The sequence below is a fragment of the Pan paniscus genome, chromosome 1 (assembly GCF_029289425.2).
Source record: "Pan paniscus chromosome 1, NHGRI_mPanPan1-v2.0_pri, whole genome shotgun sequence".
Taxonomy (NCBI): Eukaryota; Metazoa; Chordata; class Mammalia; order Primates; family Hominidae; genus Pan; species Pan paniscus.
The window spans coordinates 151,600,311-151,620,948 of NC_073249.2; the positions used below are offsets into that span (position 1 = coordinate 151,600,311).

General features: G+C 35.7%; 1 protein-coding gene across 17 annotated transcripts in view; it reads left to right on the forward strand.

Annotated features, from left to right (window-relative positions):
- The window catches only part of SLC44A5 (solute carrier family 44 member 5), a 514,570-nt gene that overhangs the window by 431,097 nt on the left and 62,835 nt on the right, over window positions 1-20,638 (forward strand). For all 17 annotated transcript variants that reach the window (XM_055117228.2, XM_055117202.2, XM_055117223.2 and 14 more), the window contains one exon: window positions 10,318-10,402. In XM_055117228.2, coding sequence (XP_054973203.2) covers window positions 10,318-10,402 — 85 coding nt within the window. The remainder of the gene's footprint in view (window positions 1-10,317; window positions 10,403-20,638) is intronic.

Below are 20,638 nucleotides of genomic sequence, written 5' to 3' on the forward strand. Positions count from 1 at the left end.
ATCAAGATGGAAATTAAAAAAATTATTTGAACTGTACGAAAATAGTGACACAACCTAATGAAACCTCTGGGATACAGCAAAAGTGGTGCTAAGATGACTCTTCATAGCATTAAATGCTGACATCAAAAAGTCTGAAAGAGCACAAATAGACACCTCAAGGAACTAGAGAAACAAGAACAAACCAAACCCAAACCCAGTAGAAGAAAAGAAATAACATCAGAGAAGAACTAAATAAAATTGAAACACACAAAAAATGATAAATGGAACAAAATGCTGGTTCTTTGAAAAGATAAACAAAATTGATAGACCATTAGTGAGATTAATCAAGAAGAGAGAAGATCCAATTAGAAACAAAATGGGAGAATTACAACCAATATCACAGAAATACAAAAGATTATTTAAGGCTACTATGAACACCTGTATGTGCACAAACTAGAAAACTTAGAGGAGATGGATAAATTCCTGGAAATATACAACCCTCCTAGATTAAACCAGGAAGAAATAGAAACTCTGAACAGACCAACAAGATTGAAATGATAATTTTAAAATTGCCAACAAGAAAAAAGTCCAGGACCAGACAGATTCACAGATGAATCTATCAGACATTCAAAGAAAAAGTTGTACCAATCCTATAGACACTATTCCAAAAGATAAAGAGGGAACCTTCTAAATCGTTTTATGAAGCCAGTATCACCCTAATGCCAAAACCGGGAAAGAACATAACACACACAAAAAATCTATAGACCAATATTCCTGATGAACATAGATGCAAAAATCCTCAACAAAACACTGGCTAACTGAATCCAACAGCACATCAAAGCGATAATACATTATGATCAAGTGGGTTTCATACCAGAGATTCAGGGATGATTTAACATATGCAAGTCAATAAATGTGATACATCACATAAACAGATTTAAAAACAAAAATTGTATGATCATCTCAATAGACACAGGAAAAGCATTTGATAAAATTCAGCATTCCTTTAGTATTAAGGCCCTCAGCAAAATTGGCATATAAGGGACACACCTTAAGGTAATAAAAGCCATTTATGAAAAACCCACAGCCAACATTATACTAAACTGGGAAAAGTTTAAACCATTCCCCCTGAGAACTGAAACAAGACAAGGATGCTTGCTTTCAACACTTCTATTCAATGTAGTACTAGAAGTCCTATCCAGAGTAAGCAGACAACATTAATAAATAAAGGGCATTCAAATCAGTAAAGAGGAAGTCAAACTGTCATTGTTCACCAATGATATGATTGTCTACCTAGAAAACCCTAAAGACTCATCCAAAAAGCTGCTAGAACTGATAAATAAATTCAGTATAAATAAATAAAGTTTCAGGATACAAAATCAATGTACACAAATTAGTAGCACTGCTATACACAAAGTGACCAAACTGAGAATCAAATCAAGAACTCAATCCCTTTTATAATAACTGCAAAACAAAAACAAAATACTTAGGAATATACCAAACCAAGGAGGTGACACATCGCTACACAGAAAACTACAAAACACTGCTGAAAGAAATCATAGATGACAGAAACAAATGGAAACACATACCATGCCCATGGATGGGTAGAATCAATATTGTGAAAATGACCATACTGCTGAAAACAATGTACAGATTAGGCCATTTCGCATCAAAATACCATTATTCTTCACAGAAGTCGAAAAAACAATCTTAAAATTCATATGGAATCAAAAAGGAGCCTGCATAACCAAAGCAAGCGTAAGCAAAAAGAACAAATCTGAAGGGATCACAGATCACATCACCCAACTTCAAACCGTACTATAAGGCCATAGTCACCAAAACAGCATTGTACTGCTATAAAAATAGGCACATAGCCCAATGGGGCAGAATAGAAAACCCAGAAATAAAGCCAAATACTTATAGCCAACTGATCTTCGACAAAGCAAACAAAAAAAAAGTAGGGAAAGGAAATCCTGTTCAACAAATGGTGCTGGGATAATTGGTAAGCCATATGTAGAAGAATAAAACTGGATCTTCATCTCTCACCTTATACAAAAATCAACTGAAGATGAATCAAAGATTTAAATCTAAGACCTGAAACCATAAAAATTCTAGAAGATAACATCAGAAAAACTCTTCTGATCATTGGCTTAGACAAAAAGTTCATGACCAAGAACCCACAGGCAAATGTGACAAAAAAACAAAGATAAATTGATGGGACTTAATTAAACTAAAAAGCTTTTGCACAGAAAAAGAAATAATCAGCAGAGTAAACAGACAACACACAGAGTTGGAGAAACTCTTCACAAAATATGTGTCTGACAAAGGACTAATATCCAGAATCCACAAAACACTCAAACAAATCAGAAAGAAAAACACCAAAGAATCTGATCAAACAGTGGGCAAAGGACATGAATAGACAATTCTCAAAAGAAGATATACAAATGGCCAACAAACACATGAAAGAATGCTCAAGATCACTAATTACCAGGGTAATGCAAATCAAAACTACAACACAATACCACCTTACTCCTGCAAGAATGGCCATAATAAAAAAAAATAGATGCTGATGTGGATGTGATGAAAAGGGAATATTTTACACTGCTGGTGGGAATGTAAACTAGTACAACCACTATGGAAAAAAGTGTGGAGATTCCTTAAAGAACTAAAAGTAGATCTGCCATTTGATCCAGCAGTCCCTCTACTGGGTATCTACCCAGAGAAAAAGAAATCATTATACGAAAAAGATACTTGCACATGCATGTTTACAGTCACCCAATTCGCAAATGCAAAAATATGGTGTATTAGCCCATTCTCACACTGCTAATAAAAACATACCCAAGACTGGGTAATTTATAAAGGAAAGAGGTTTAATTAACTCACAGTTCAGCATGGCTGGGGAGACCTCAGGAAACTTACAATCATGGTGGAAGGGGAAGCAAACACATCCTTCTTCACATGGCGGCAGGAAGAAGAAGTGCAGAGCAAAGGGGGAAAAAGCCCCTTATAAAAACCATTAGATCTCATGATCTGTATGGTTCACTTGCTGTTCACTATCACAAGAACAGCACGGCGAAACTGCACCCATGATCTAGTGACCTTCCATGAAGCTCCACTCCCAGCACGTGGGGATTACACTCAGATTATAATTCAAGATGAAATTTTGGTGGGAACACAGAACCAGACCATATTATTCCACCCCTGGCCCCTTCCAAATCTCACATGCTTCTCACATTTCAATACACAATTATGCCTTCCCAACAGTTCCTTAAAGTCTTAACTCATTTCACCATTAACCCAAAAGTCCAAGTCCAGAGTCTCATCTGAGACAAGGCAAGTTCCTTCTGCCTGTGAACCTGTAAAATCAAAAGCAAGTTAATTACTTCCTAGATATAATAGGGATACAGGCATTGGGTTAATACACCCATTCCAAATGGGAGAAATTGGCCAAAACAAAGGGGCTATAGGCCCCATGCAAGTCTGTAATCCAATAGGGCAGTCATTAAACCTTAAAGTTTTGAAACGATTTTCTTTGATTCTATGTCTCACATCCAGGTCACGCTGATGCAAGAGGTGGGCTCCCTTGGTCATAGGCAGCTCCACCCCTGTGACTTGGCAGAGTACAGCCCCCTTTCCAGCTGTTGTCACTGGCTGGCATTGAGTGTCTGTGGCTTTTCCAGTTGCATCATGCAAGCTGTTGGTGGACCTACCATTCTGGGATCTAGAGGATGGTGGGCCTCTTCTAACAGCTCCACTAGGCAATGCTCCAGTGGAGGTTCTGACTTTATATTTCCCTTCTGCACTGCCCTAGCAGAGGTTCTTCATGAGGGTTCCACCTCTGAAGCAAACTTCTGACTGGACATACAGGCATTTCCATACATCCTCTGAAATCTAGGTGAAGGTTCCCAAACCTCAATTCTTGTCTTCTGTGCACCCGCAGGACCAACACCATATGGAAGTTGCCAAGGCTCGGGACTTTCACCCTATGAAGCAATGGGCTGAGCTATACCCTGGCCCCTTTCAGCCACAGCTAGAGTGGCTGGGATGTGGGACACCAAGTCCCTAGGCTAAATACAGCAGGGGGGGGACCTGGCGCCAGCCCAGGAAACGATTTCCCCTCTTAGGTTCTGAGCCTGTGATCAGAGGGGCTGCCTTTCAAGTCTTTGACATACCCTGGAGACATTTTCCCCTTTTTCTTGGTGGTTAACATCTGGCTGCTTGATACTTAGACAAATTTCTGCAGCAGGCTTGAATTTCTCCCCAGAAAATGGGTTTTTCTTTTCTATCACATTGTTGGGCTGCAAATTTTCCAAACTTTTATGCTCCACATCCTCTTGAACGTTTTGCTGCTTAGAAATTTCTTCCACCAGATACCCTAAATCATCTCTCTCAAATTCAAAGTTCCACAGATCTCTAGGGCAGGGGCAAAATGCTGCCATTCTCCTTGCTAAAGCATAGCAAGAGTCACTTTTGATCCAGTTCCCAAGAAGTTCCTCATCTCCATCTGAGATCATCTCAGCCTGGACTTCATTGTCCATATCACTATCAGCATTTTGGTCAAAGCTATTCAACAAGTCTCTAAGTTGTTCCAAACTTTCCCACCTCTACCTGTCTTCTGAGCCCTCCAAGTCTCTAGGAAGTTCCAAACTGTCCCACATTTTCCTGTCTTCTTCTGAGCCCTCCAAACTGCTCCAACCTCTGCCTACTACACAGTTCCAAAGTAACTTCCACATTTTTGGGTGTCTTTATAGCAGCACCCCATTCTTGTACCAATTTATTGTATTATTCTGTTCTCATGCTGCTAATAAAGACACACCCGAGACTGTGTAATTTATAAAGGAAAGAGGTTTAATTGATTCACAGTTCAGCATGACTGGGGAGGTCTCAGGAAATTTACAATCATGGCAGAAGGAGAAGCAAACACATCTTTCTTCACATGGAGGCAGGAAGGAGAAATGCATGGTGAAGGGGGGAAAAGTCCCTTATAAAACCATGAGATCTCATGAGAACTCACACACTATCATGAGAACAGCATGGTAGAACCACCCTCATGATCTAATCACCTCCCACGAGATCCCTCTTCCAACACGTGAGGATTATAATTTGGATTACAATTCAAGATGAGATTTTAGTGGGGACACAAGGCCAGACCATATCATATGGAATTAGCCCTAGTGCCCATCAATCAATGAGTGAATAAAGAAAAGGTGTTACATATTATATATTATATATATATTATATATTATATATATATATATATACACACACACACAATGGAATACTACTCAGCCATAACAAGGAATGAAATAATGTAATTTGCAGCAACCTGGATGGAACTGGAGACCATCATTCAAAGTGAAGTAACTCAGGAATGCAAAACCAAACATCGTATGTTCTCGCTTATAGATGGAAGCTAAGCTATGAGGATGCAAGAGCATACAAATGATACAATGTACTTTGAAGACTCTAGGGAAAAAGTGGGAGGGGTTGAGAGATAAAATACTACACATTGGGTAGAATGTACACTGCTCAGGTGCACCAAAATCTCAGAAATCACCACTAAAGGACTTATCCATGTAATGAAACACCACCTCTTCCCCCAAAACCTATTGAAATAAAAATACATACATACATGTATATATACATACAAACATACACTTTATAAGTTGTAAAAAAAGGAAACTGTTTGGGGATACTATACATTAATTCAAAATATAAGTCAAAGGGTAAAAAAGCTATAAGATAAATTCTGAAGAACAAAAAAAGATTTTTTAAAAACTATATAATAATTCATTATCTATTGCTGCATTGTAAACTACACTCAAACTTGGCAACTTAAAAAACAAATATTTCTTATTTCACAATTTCCATGGTCAGGAATGTAGGAACGGCTTGGTTGGGTGGTTCTGGGTCCAGGTTCTTTATGAAGTTGTGGTTATGATGTAAGCCAAAGCTGCAGTCAACTGAAGGCTTGAGTTAGGGTGGAGGATGTGCCTTCAAGGTGGCTTACTCCTACACCTCACTTTCTGCTTGACTTTCCCATGTCCCACTGATGTAGGTGAAAACTTGTTTTCACATATTTGAATCTAGAAATTCTGTTCTAACATTACAAAAGCTTAAAAAAGTGGATCTCATGGAGGTACAGAGTAGAATGGTGGTTAGCAGGGGCTGGAAAGGGAATGAGGGAGGGAGAGATGAAGAGAAGTTGGTTAATGAGTACAAATATGCCATTCAAAGGAATAAATTTTAGTATCTGACAGTACAGTGGGGAAACTGCAGTTAACAATAATTTATTATGTATTTCAAAATAGCTTGAAGACAAGAATTGTAGTGTTCCCAACACAAAGAAAAAGGTTTGAGGTGATAGATATTCCAATTATCCTGATTTGATCATTAAACCTTGTATACATGTATCAAAACATCATGTGTACCCTAAAAATATGTGCAACTATAATATATCAATAACAATATAAAATAAAATAAAGTAATAAAAGTTATTTTGCATTATTGCAATAAGTACCAAGGGAATTTGAGAGAAGATTCTACTTTTTTGTTGTTAGAATTTGCTAAAATTTGTTCATTTAGGAAAATTATATCATTCAAAACACACCACTTGTTGTATTTGATTTTCCTATTCAATATACATATTTCATCCTGCACTTAAAGCTGCTACATTCACAGTGATTCTACTAGGTGTAAGCACTTGACTACTCACATCTCTTCCAGTTTAGTCACATTTGAGCATTTGCATATTGATGTGCATACTATTTAATTATAAATTATTTTTTATTATTTCTCATTCATATTACATAGGATATTTTATTGCCTTTTTAAAGGAAATTATGAGTTTGGCATATATTATCTGTGACTATTATTTCAAGATTGTACAAGGAGCATTGTTAACTATTATAAAAAGGATGTGTTGGGTATGATGTGCTTGAGAATGACTGTCATACAAACTGGTGACGTTATGGCACTCATAATCACCTTAAAGAAGCCCTTGACACTGTTCTTTCTACTAGAACAGACCTGTCCAGGAGAAATATAAAGTGAATTATATGTGTAAGTTTTAATTTTCTGATAGCTACATTTAAAAGCATAAAAGGAAACAGGTGAAAATAATTTTAATAATAACTTAATATATTTTATTTACTTAAATATAACAAAATATTTCAAATGTAACCAATATAAAAATTAAGATATTCTTCTTTGTTGTTGTTTATAATGTCTTTAAAGTATGATGTGTATTTTGCACTTACAGTAAGTCCCAATTTGGAGAAGCCATTTCAAGTGCTGAATAGACACATGGATAGTGGCTACCATATTGGACAGCATAGTTTTGGATGTTCCATGAATAGAAAAATTCCAAGAAAGGGAGTAAAATGTCAGAAGCTCCTTAATTTATTAATAGGGACAAAATGATGGCTGCTGCCCATCTCCTTTTTTTCCTCTTTTTTGTAGCTTTCAGCTCAAAGTCTTTATGTTTCAGCTCAAACACAGACCATCTGCAGCACAACTTCTGTGCCAGAGGCTGTGTGGAGAGGTGTAGCAGCAGCTCAGTAAACACAACCACCTGCCACAGTTCAAAACCAGAAAGTCAAGAAGGAGTATTCTTCTCTTGACACTTCCATCTTCATCTCTCTCTCCTTTATCCCCAGACACTCAGATCCCTCCCAATCAGATACGCTCCTTCTCCCCCTGCCACAAGTATGAAGCTTTTCTCTCCAAATGGCAAAAGCTCCAAAATTGCCTGTCATCTCTTTTCCTACATTATGAACATTTTGCTGATCTTTATTTAGCTGATGTCCTTGTTTTCCCCCTGTTAACAAGCTCATTCCTGCTTTATCCTTTTGCAGAAAGCATTATCGCCTTTCTAGTTTGGTGGTTAAAACCACAGGCAATAGAAAGCAAGCAACACACCTGAGTTCATACCTTGTTTATCTCACTTAAAGCTGTGTGATTTTGAGTAGTAAATTAAACTCTGAGCTGCAGCTATCTATACCATTCAGGTGAAAGTAATACCTACCTTTTAGGCTTGCTATAAGACTCAGCTGAGACAATGGGTGTAATCAAGTTAGCACAACAGCTGTCACATTGTGAGCAATTAATAAATGAAAGATCTTATTATTATACTATTTCCTCAATCTATAAATCCTTCCCTACTTCCAGCCACATGTCCAAATCCTAATTAGTTTTTAAAGTCTTTCTCAAGTCTCACCTGTTCTCTAAACCTTCTACAAACCTTATTCTCCCCTTTTCATGTATTTCTTGAGAACTCTAACATAAATTCACATTGGTATGACTTCTAGTATGGGACACATCATGATCATTTAGTAAATCATTTGCTTAATTAATTGATGATGAAAAAGGGAAAGAAAACAATAGCAGATGCTGCGGATACCTGACCCTGCTTCCCCTTGACCCACCTGACTTTTTTTGCAGCTGTGGTGGGCAGTTTTACAATTCCTACTGACAGACATGTTCCACACGGCTCTGCAGAAGTTTCCCAGAGGGATGGAGCCCCAGCTGCCCGCAACAGTATTCCACTCATTAACATGCACTTGATTGGCTTTGCTCCCTTCCGTCTCATCTCCCTTATACCTATTTAAGCTTCCTGGAATCACCTCCCAGATAAACCACCTGCATCAAAGCTCTTGTCTTAGATTTTGCTTTTGGGGAAACCCAAATAAGACAAGAACTAAGATTACTGAGTCCATATTGTATGCCAAGCACCATGTTAGTCACTCTATTTTCATTATCTTCTTTTATATTCTCAACAGTCTTGTGGGATTAGGTATTATTATACTCATTTTGTAGTAACAAATTAGAAAGTCAGGACTCAAAATAATTAAGTGACTCACTCAGGGAAAATCTAACAATCCAAATGCTTCGGGTGCTCATTTCTGAATTAATAATTGTATACAAAAAAAGAATAAGGCATTTTAGAATAAAGCTTTAAAAACATTACAGAAAAATAGGTAAAATAAAGCTCTTTCTTAGATTTAGCCAAAACATGACAAACTAAGGTATAGAAGCAGAATGTAATGATACAGGGTCTGGAGACATCACACATTGAACACTTTGTTATTTAAATGCCTTATTTGTAGTCCACTTTTTTTATTCTGGGAAATAGAGACGGGAAGATATGGCAGCTGAGAGCTACCCAAATGAGTCAGATTTAATAAGAAGGTATTAGAAGATGAAACCAATTTGGCCTCTATGACATTGGAGAAAGAATTAGACAAAGGGGACTTTTGTGAGTGCTAGATACTAAAAAGACAGGCTTAGATTGAGAAAAATTATTGAGAAAAATTTTTCTTCCATATTGAAATTCTCATACAGAATTGATTTTTTTATCTTCCCAAGTCACACAGGCCATATACATAAGAGTGATTGAATTATAACATGAAATGTCAAATCCAATAAATGTGGGAAGGGAGATAGCTGGGCAAATGTTAAAGGAAGCAAAGGACAAAGAGATATGTTTCCATATTCAGAGGCAAGCATTAGATGACCTGAGCACATTTCCCAGATTTTTAGGAACTGTACTAGTCAAATTGGAGAAGTTAGAAATATTCAGCTAAAATTAGAAAGCATTTCCTAATTGACCTGATATACGTTACTCTCTGTGGTCCTATGGTCTAGCTCTCAAATTAAGTTTATAATTCTTAAAAAATAAGGGTAATGTGTTTGAGCCCATTGTCTTCATAGAAAATCAAGTCCTTAGTTTTCATGAAGTTTGAGATCACTTGATACTTCTATTAAGCTCTGAGATTATCAGACAGAACTTAGGGTAAGTCTTTATTACATATTGCCTCTGCAGTTGCTATTGTTTGCCTTTATAATGTCACATGAAATCATAAAGAACTAGTAAATTTGAATTGGGCATTATAGTTTCATTCCTTTGAATTTTTTAATGGTTTTCACCTATGCATAACCCAAAAGTATTACATCATATTATTTACTGGAAATGTATTAGGTCTGCTATGAAGTCATTTAGTTTTGAACCCTAGAAAAAGTGACTTCTAGCCAACTGAGCTTTTATAATGTGCCCTCTAATTCACATTTTAATAAATGTCATTTTCTAAGTGCATTACCTCATGTTTTGGCTACAACCCAGCTGAATCCTGAGAGAATAAGAGAAATGTGCTTTCTGACTGGTTCATCCATATTTTATTTTACTTTTCATTAAGAAATTACTCTTTGAAGAAAATCAATAATCTTCTGTGACTGAGGGGAGAGGTTAGTGTGTTGCAGTGGTGCATTCTAATATCTCAAATCAAACTGCCTTTAGCTGGCTTTTGCTGATAGCATATTTGTCCTTTCTTGTTCCTGCAGCCTGGGTACATGGGGACCCCAGAAGAGCAGCCTATCCTACAGACAGCCAGGGCCACTTTTGTGGCCAGAAGGGCACTCCCAATGAGTGAGTATGGCCACCTTTGCTTTGTGTGATTTTACTGTCTAAACTGGAACCTAGATATCACTTTTGCAGTAATCCAACTAGAATTCTTAAGAAGATTTAAATTCATAAAGGAAGCCTTCCCTCCCCTTTTTCTAACAGATAGCTATAAGCAGTTGGGAAGTTTTATATTATATGTCTTAAGACATGATGTCAGTGTTATGCAGCATTTTATTAGAATGCATGAAGACTCTAGTTATAAAAATATAATTATAATGAATAGATTGGACCAATGATTTTATCAGAAGCTATATTTTAAAATGCCTTATAAATGGGCTATTAGAAGACTGAGGTATGAGTAGCTGCTACAAAGCTAGACAGTCCAATTGTTAAGATTATTTTTGTCACAGTGTCTACTGATAAATCATTCCACCTTTCGAAGTAAGGGGCACACCCAGAAAGTCTTCAATGTTTGGTATCCTTTTCCAAGCAACCTGGCTGCTGTGGGCAATGTCCCTGGGTAGCTGAAACAAACAAGGAAGAATGTTCCATCAAATTTCTTTCTAATGGTAATCATAACAGAAGTTTTCATTTCTGAAAGCACATTGTCTATTTTTCTAATCTAAGAAAATAAACCACACACACAAGCAGCCCCCCATAAATCTCACATTTTTAGAAAACCTTCCCTCTTCTCTCACTGGTCCATTTCTCTGTGGAAACCTGGGGTGGTTGCTGGATCTTTTGGTTCTTCAAAACCAATCCAGTTTCTATAAAAGCTGGCTCTAGATGGTTAAAAAAAAACAAACCCAAAGCAACCACACCCCTGACTTCCAAGAACAACAACAAAAAACATAGCTGAGGACACTTCAGTTATGTTGTCTATGCTGCCCACTTGTAATTATGTAGCATATTATTCCAAGAGATATACAGATTTTAAGAATAGATGCTCAGTAATTTTAAAAATTGACAACAAAAAAGTCCAAAATCAGATGAATTCACACCTGAATTTTACCAGATATTCAAAGAATTGGTACCGATCCTACTAAAACTATTCCGAAAGTTAGAGAAAGAAGGGCTCCTCCTATATCATTCTAGGAAGCCCGTATCACCCTAATATTAAAACCAGGAAAGAACATAACAAAAATGAAAGCTACAGACCAATATCCTTAATGAACATAGATGCAAAAATTCTTAACAAAATATTAGCTAACTGAATCCAACAGGACATCAATAGGATAATACATCAGGATCAAGTGAGTTTCATACCAGGGATGTAGGGATGGTTTAACATACGCAAGTTAATAAATGTGATACATCACATACACAGAATTAAAAACAAAAATTGTGTGATCAATCTCAATAGATGCAGAAAAAGCATTTGATAAAATCTAGCATTGCTTTCTGATGAGAGCCCTCAACAAAAAGGAATAGAAGGGACTTACCTCAAAGTAATAAAAGGCATCTGTAACAAACCCACAGCCAACATCATACTAAATGGGGAAAAGTTGAAAGCATTCCCCCTGAGAACTGGAAAAAGACAAGGATGTCTACATGCAACACTTCTATTCAACATAGCACTGGAAGTCCTAGTCAGAGCAATCAGACAAAAAAAGAAATAAAGGGCAAGTTGGAAAAGAGGAAGTCAAACTGTCACTGTTTGCTGATGATATGATCACATAGCTAGAAAACTAAAGACTCATCCAAATGGCTCCTAGACCCGATAAATGAATTCACTAAAGGCTCGGGTTACAAAATCAATGTACACAAATTAGTAGCACTGCTCTCCATCAACAATGACCAAGCTGAGAATCAAATCAAGAACTCAATCCCTTTTACAACATCTGCAAAAAATGAAATAAAATACCTAGGAACACACTTAACCAACAAGGTGAAAGATCTCTACAAAGAAAACTACAAAACACTGCTGAAAGAAATCCTAGATGACACAGAGAAATGGAAACCCATCCTATGCTCATGGATGGATAGAATTAATATTGTGAAAATGACCATACTGCCAAAAGCAATCTGCAAATTCAGTGCAATTCTCATCCACCAGGATTCCTCACAGAACTAGAAAAAACAATCCTAAAATTCATATGGAATAAAAAAAGAGCCCACATAGCCAAAGCAAGACTAAGCAGGAACAAATCTGGAGACATCTCATTACCTGACTTCAAACTGTACTTTAAGGCCATAGTCACCAAAACAGCATGGTACTGGTATAAAAATAGGCACATAGACCAATGGAGAAGAATAGAGAACCCAGAAGTAAAGCCAAATACTTAACACCCAACTGATCTTTGACAAAGCATACAAAAACATAAATTGGGGAAAGGAAATCCTGTTTAATAAATGGTGCTGGGAAAACTGGCAAGCCACATGTAGAATAATGAAACTGGATCCTCATCTCTCACTTAATACAAAAATCAACTCAAGATGGATCAAAGACTTAAATCTAGGACCTGAAACCATAAAACTTCTAGAAGAAAACATTGGAAAAACTCTTCTGGACATTGATTTAGGCAAAGAATTCATGACTAAGATCCAAAAGCAAAGCAACAAAAACAAAACTAAAAAAATTAAATAAAAAAAAAGAAAAGCAAACTGGTCATGATACAATATCTATCTTGTGAGAAATAAAATATTACAAGTCTAAAAAAAAAAAGAAATGGGACCAAATTAAACTAAAAAGCTTCTGCTCAGCAAAATAAATAAGCAGAGTAAATAGACAACTCAAAGAGTGGGAGAAAGTATTTGCAAACTATGCATCTGACAAAGGACTAGTGTCCATAATCTACAAGTAACTCAAACAAATCAGCAAGAAAAATACAAACAATCCCATCAAAAGTGGGCTAAGGACATGAATAGACATTTCTCTACAGAAGATATACAAATAGCCAACAAACATATGAAAAAATGCCCAACACACTAATCATCAGGGAAATGCAAATTAAAACCATAATGAGATTCCACCTTACTACTGCAAGAATGGCCATAATTAAAAGTCAAAAAACAATAGATGTTGGCATGTATGTGGTGAAAAGGGAACATTTTTACATAGCTGGTGGGAATGTAAATTAGTACAACCAGTATGGAAAACAGTATGGGGTTTCCTTAAAAACTAAAGGTAGGTCTACCATTTGATTCAGCAATCCCATTACTGGGTATCTACCCAAAGGAAAGGAAGTCATTATGTAAAAAAGACACAGGCACACACATGTTTACAGCATCACAGTTCACAATTGCAAGGACATGGAACCAACGTAAGTGCCCCTCAGCCAACAAGTGGATAAAGAAAATGTTGTATATACACACCATGGAATACTACTCAGCCATAAAAAGGAATGAAATAATGCCTTTTGTAGCAACTTGAATGGAGCTGGAAGCCATTATTCTAAGTGAAGTAACTCAGGAATAGAAAGCCAAATACTGTGTGTTCTTACTTATAAGTGAGAGCTAAGCTATGAGGACACACACACACACACACACACACACACACAACATGCAGAGTGATATAATGGACTTAGGGGACTCGAGGGTGGGGAGACTATGAGGAGGTGAGGGATAAAAGAAAACACATTGCATATAGTATATACTGCTCAAGAGATGGGTGCACTAAAATCTCAGAATTCACCACCAAAGAATTCATCCATGGAACCAAAAATCATCTGTACCCAAAAAACTATTAACATTTTTAAAAATAATTTTTAAATGTAAATAAGAAAAGAAAAAAGACAGATTCAGAAAATGGTTAACAAAATTCATGAAGTAGAATTATCACAATCAAGAAAACCCAGAAATTTAAGGAGAGGGGCAAATTCCTAATCACGTCAGGGTAAATTTATAGGGGACTAGTTGACTCCTCATCGCCTGTTAGAGATGACTGGGCTAAATTTTGATCCAGGGAGGTAATTATTTTAACTTCAGTAACTCAGAAAATTCTAGACATTGCCCACAAAACCTTTGCAACCTTCACACTATGAAGGACAAAGAGAGCACCAAGTGGTAAAAGAAACCATACAAATCTCTCAATCTCTAGTTCTTTAAGACAGTTTATTTTTAAAAGGGCATTTGTAACAATAAGTTTTCCAGACATAAGCCAATGATCCACTTATGTCAAACAAAAAGATGACAGCACAAATTTCAGTACATAATGATCTTTCAAAGATAATCTTCGCTTAACACAAACATGTTCATTAAAGTATTATTCAAAATAATAATATATTGGAAACTACACAGATACTCAACAATATGTGAATGATAGTAAATTATGGCCCATCAATTTAATGAAATAGAATGGAACCACTGAAAATCATGTATATATGTTCAACAGTTGATTCTGTTGATTTTCCCTTACAGTTTCTGGGGTCTGGGTTATCATTGCCTTCCTCACCCTGAAAATAACATTCTCCAATATTTCTCTAGTATTTTGATGGCCTCCTTCTTATATTTAAATTTCTAATCCCCTAGAAATTTATTTTTGTATATAGACTGAAGTGGAAATCAAACTATTTTCCCAAATTGCTGAGTTAATTATTTCAGAATCGTTTGTTGAATAATATACCCATTTCCTCTCTGATTTCTAAAAAAATTCCTAAATAATAAATTTATGTATTTGTTTCTGAATCCTGTAATCTGCTCTAATGTACATTTTTAAGTCTCATGATTGTTTTAATTCTTATGATAAATGTGTATTAATTAAAAATTTTAATAAGTTACTCTAAATTATATTTGGACTTTCAGTAGTAAAATATTTACAAAAATGCAAGATTTTAGTCAATATTAAAAGTTTTTTAAGCATAAGTTTTATTGTATAAAATGGTGTATTAGTCCATTTTCACACTGGTGATAAAGACATACCTGAGACTGGGTAATATGTAAAGAAAAAGGGGCTTAATGGACTCACAGTTCCACGTGGTTGGGGAGGCCTCACAATCATGGCAGAAGGCAAAAGGCACGTCTTACACGGTGGCAGACAAGACAGAATGAGAACCAAGTGAAAGGGGTTTCCCCTTATGAAACCATCAGATCTTGTGAGACTTATTCACTAACAGAACTGCATGGGAGAAATGCCCCCACCATTCAATTATCTCCCACGGGTTCCCTCCCACAACATGTGGGAATTATGGGAGCTATAATTCAAGATGAGATTTAGGTGGGGTTACAGCCAAACCATATCAAATGGTATCAAGGGAAAATATTGGAGTAAATATATCATAATAGTAACATTATTATAACAATGTGAAACTATTATAAAGCCAGACAGAAAGAAATAAATCCTATTAAAAATATAAATTTTGAATGTGATAAAGATGGATTTCAAGTCAGTAGCAGAAAGATGATTATTAAATAAATAGTATTGAATTAACTGAAATACCATTCATAAAAATAAAATAAAATTGGATGTTTATCTCATATCTTATACCAAAATAAACACTAAAGCATTGATGATTTTGTATATAAAATATAAAACCATAGAAGTAACAGAAGAAAATGCAAGGGTATATTTATAGAATTATGGGGTTAAGAAAACTTTTCTAAAGATAACATCAAAAGCAGAAAATAGAAATTTTGAAGAATTTCAACACATAAATACACCTTAACTCATTGGAAACAAAGTTGAAAGATAAATGGAAATCTAGGAAAAACAAATATTTTCAACATATATATCTGACCAAATGTATCAACACCTTTTTTATATGAGCTATTCTTCAAAATCAAAAAGAAAAATAGATCATCCTATATGAAAGTAGGTAAAAGTCATAAACAGGAAATAATATAATGGCCAATAATGATTGAAATATAGTTCAACTACAGTTAAAAAAGGAATTGCAAATGAATTAAAATATTATTTTTGTCTTATAGGTTGTCAAGTAAATTTTAAAATATTAAAATTTCCGGTGTTGGCCAGAGTGAGGAGAAAAAATCACCTCATTTTCTACTGACAGTAGTGTAATATGATATTTATCAGATTTTATAAAATATTTATCAAACATATAGGTTCTTTTTGATTCAGTAGTTTTCATCCTAGAAACTCATCTAGTGGAAATTTGCATAGATTTCCTAATGTTATAGTCACTATGTAATAGTAATAATAAAATGGAAACAACCTAAATGTTTCTCAATAGGAATTGATTAAATGAATTACGGTATAGTCAATTATAAAATACCATTTAATCATTAATTATTGGGTAGAGATATATTTATTGGCAAGGAAATGTGCCCAAGATATATTGTTAATTCAAGAAATGAAGTTATTAAAATAGCATGTGTAGTATAATTTCATTTTGTTGGTATGTTTGTACCCTTGTATACTCTATATTCACATATATGAAAACATATGCAAGAAAAAAGTCTGAATGGATATACATATGCTTACAGTAATTATTTTCAATTATGGGATTATATTTTTATTTTTATTCTCATATTTCTGAGCCCCTATTATATCCCAGACAGTTTTCTAAAGGCTGAGGTTATAGTAAAAACAAATGAACAAGCTACCTGCCCTCATGAAGCCTACATTTAAGTTAAAGGGAGATTCTCAATAAAAATGTAAATAACAAGATAGCTTCAAATAGTGATCAATGCTATGAAGAAAAAAAACAAAGCAGATGGCCTAACGGAGAATGACTGGTGTGCAATGGGAGGTAGTTACCTTGTGGTTACGGGGTTAGGGAAGCACTCTCATGAGGAGGTGACTTCTGAACTGAGATGTGAAGACCAGGAAGACACCAGCCTTTCAAAAGCCCTGGGAAGAGCACTCAAGCCAGAGGCAATAAGTGCAAAGGTCCTGAGGCATGAGTGACCCTATGATACACCAGGACTAGCACTAGAAGGAAGCCAAGAGGCCAAAACGTAGCCAATAAAGAGGGTGGTGGAATGAGGAGATGTCTGAGAAACAGGTAGAAGTCATATTTTCTGTGTCCTATGGACTCTGATAAAGTATTTGGATTATTTATAAGTGCAGAGAAGGACATAGAAAGGTGTTCCAACAAGAGTGACCCAATCCATTTTACATTTTAAAAATAACATTCTTGCTGCTTCCTTATACCTTCTTGAGCTGTTTCAATGGTTCACAATAAGCATGTATGCAGAAAAATATTAAGCTTTTTTTTCATTTAAAAATTAGGCCAGCTAAGGTGGCTCATGCCTGTAATCCTAGCCCTTTGGGAAGCCGAGGCAAGCCAATCACTTGAGCCCAGAAGTTCAAGACTGGCCTGGGCAACATGGTGGAAGCCTGTCCCTACCAAAAAATAAAAACAAAAATTTAAAAATTTAAAAAAATTAGCTGAGCATGATGGAGTGCCTGTAGTCCCAGCTATCAGGAGGCTGAGATGGGAGGATGGCTTCAGCCCAGGAGGTGGAGGTTGCAGTGAACTGAGATTGCACCACTGCACTCCAGCCTGGGCAACAGAGCCAGACCTTGTTTGATTTTAAAAAAATAAAAATAAAAATAAATATAATGGCAGATATTCTTATAGAATCATGACAGAAAATTAAGTATTTTTATTTTCTTGTATGTTTATGTGCATTGCAAGTTTCTACCAAAAATGTGTATCACTTTTATATTCCCACCGAATTTTCCAAAATTAAATAATTTAAAAAAGAAGTAAATATGCTGAGACAATAGACTGTCTTCATAATTAAAGCCCCTTTAAAAGAAAAAAAAAACCAGATAAACATTTTCTCAAAAGAATATGTACCCTGGAGTCAAATTCTGACTTTACCTCCTTATAGCATTGACCCATGGCATGGAACACAACCTATCTCAGTCTTTATTTCCTGATAATGAAGCAAAAATTAAATGAGAGAACAGTCATGTAGGAGAAGCATGCATTGGCCTTCTAAAAGCACTTTCATGTTGTTGAGGTCCTCCAATGGGCCAGTCACTATGCAATATACTAGAGCAAATAAGGCACAGATTTCTTCTTCAAGAGTCTCTTGGTCTTCAGAGATAAAGTCAAGAAAGCTATGGATTCGATCTATTGTGTTCAGCGCAGTGTGCTTTTTTAAGTCTAAAATATAGTGCTGACAATCTCATCTGAAGCAGCCGCACTCACCTTCACCATTCCTCTTCCTAGTCTCTGGCACAAGATCTTGATTTACTGTCTTAGATACTTATCACTGCCTGAATTTATCCTGGTTATTAATTGGTTAGCTTCATTTATCTTCCCGGGCTGGGCCTAAAGTGCTTTGAGATCAGGGCCATTCTCTGTCTTTTTCACTGTCGTATCTTCAGAACCTACAGCATTGTCTGGCATTACAGTATGTGCTCAGTAAATTCATTGTTAAATGAATGAGAAAAAAGGGGTAACACAGATAAGAATGATTTGCTCCCAAAGTGGAGGTCAGCTTAAAGATCTGATCAGGTCCTCAACAACACTGCTAAGTGAGTCTGACTATTATTACTATTATTTGGAAATATAGAAAACTAAAATTCAGAAAGTTTAAAATACTTGTTAAGGTTCAACTGTCTATTAAATGGCAAAGGTAGCACATTCTAACCCTAAGTCTTATGCTGTTTAGGTTACACACAGACAGTTGCAGTGAACTTGGCTTTCCATTTTACTTGTTTAACCCAGGCCTAAAAATCTTAAACATAGCATAGCTTGTAAAAGTATCATTACATGTTTTAAACACCACAAATAAATGTGTGTGTGTGTGTGTGTGTGTGTGTGTGTATTTCTATGCCAAAATGAAATGCATCTATGTTAGGATGTGTAAGAAATTTAGGCAGCTCTAAAATTGGGAAACTTACCTGTTAGACTTTAACAATTGTCATGATGTGTTTAAGCAATCCTTTGATTCCCAACTCTGGAAGACATTCCTTAATAACCGAGCCTAAAGTCCATGTTTAGAGGTGGTGTGATATTTGAGATGTGGCTTTTGGCCTTTTGTGCTTTATCTAACCGAAAAGACTCTAGGAGAAACACCAGGGGTTTTTACAGTGTCAAAAGAGATGAAACAGCGACTTCAAAGGAAAACGGAGTGCTTTGTTGTTGTGTGTAACTTTCTCTGCCTCTTGAGCTCTGGGAAAGTTGCTCATGACACTTAGGTACAGACCTTTTCTTTGAGATTTCCACAAAAAAGAGAACGTGATTGATTTTTGATGCCACCTACTGGCTACTACAAAAACTTCAGCTTGTAAAGGTTGTGCTGAAATTACTTTGAACATTGTCTGATGTAGCACCATTACCAAGACTGAAATACCTGGCCCCATGAGGTTAAGATAAGGAAACAAGAAAGATTAAGAGGACAATGCTCTTCTATTTAAGATTTTTTAAAACTGATATGTAATATGTAATATTTGTACCCATCTATGGGGTGCATGTGATATTTTGTTACATGCGTAAAATGTGTAATATTCAAGTCAGGGTATTTAGTGTATTCATCACCCAAGTATTTATCATTTCTATGTGTTAAGAACATTTCAAGTCCCATCTCCTAGCTGCTTTGAAATGTACAGTACATTGTTGCTACCTATAGTCACCTTTCCATGGTATGGAACATTAAAATGTATTCCTTCTATCTAATTCTATGTTTGTACCCATTAACCATTAACCCATTAACCAGCCTCTCTTCACTCCCCAGCCCCTGCCCCAGTTGCATATGCTTTCAGTTTGCTAGTATTCTGTTGAGAATTTTTGCATCTATGTTTATCAGGGATATTGCCCCGTAGTGTTTTTTTGTTTGTTTGTTTGTTTGTTTTTATGTCCTTGTCTGGTTTTGGTATCAAAGTAATGCTGGCCTCACAGAATGACTTATAAAGAATTATCTCCTCTCCAATTTTCTGGGATAGTTTGAAGAGAAGTGATTTTAATTCTTCTCTGTAAGTTTGGTAAAATTCAGCAGTGAAACCATCTGGTCCTGAACTTTTCTTTGTTTGGAAACTTTGTATCACTGATCCAATCTCATTATTTGTTATTGGTCTGTTTGGTTTTTCTGTTTCTTGATTCAACCTTGGTAGGTTGTATGTGTCCATGAATTTATCCATTTTTCTAGTTTGTTGGTGTACAGTTTTTCATAACAGTCTCTGATAGCGTTTTTCATTTCTGTGGTATCAGTTGTAATGTCTCCTCTTTTATTTTTGATTTTATTTATTTGGGTCTTCTCTCTTTTTTTCTTGGTTAGCCTAGCTAGCAGTTTATCAGTTTTATTTTTTTCAATAAAAACTTTGTTTTGTTAATTGTTTCCATTGTTTTTTAATCTCTATTTTGTTCTCTTCTCATTTTTATTTACTTCTACTAATTTTGTGTTGGT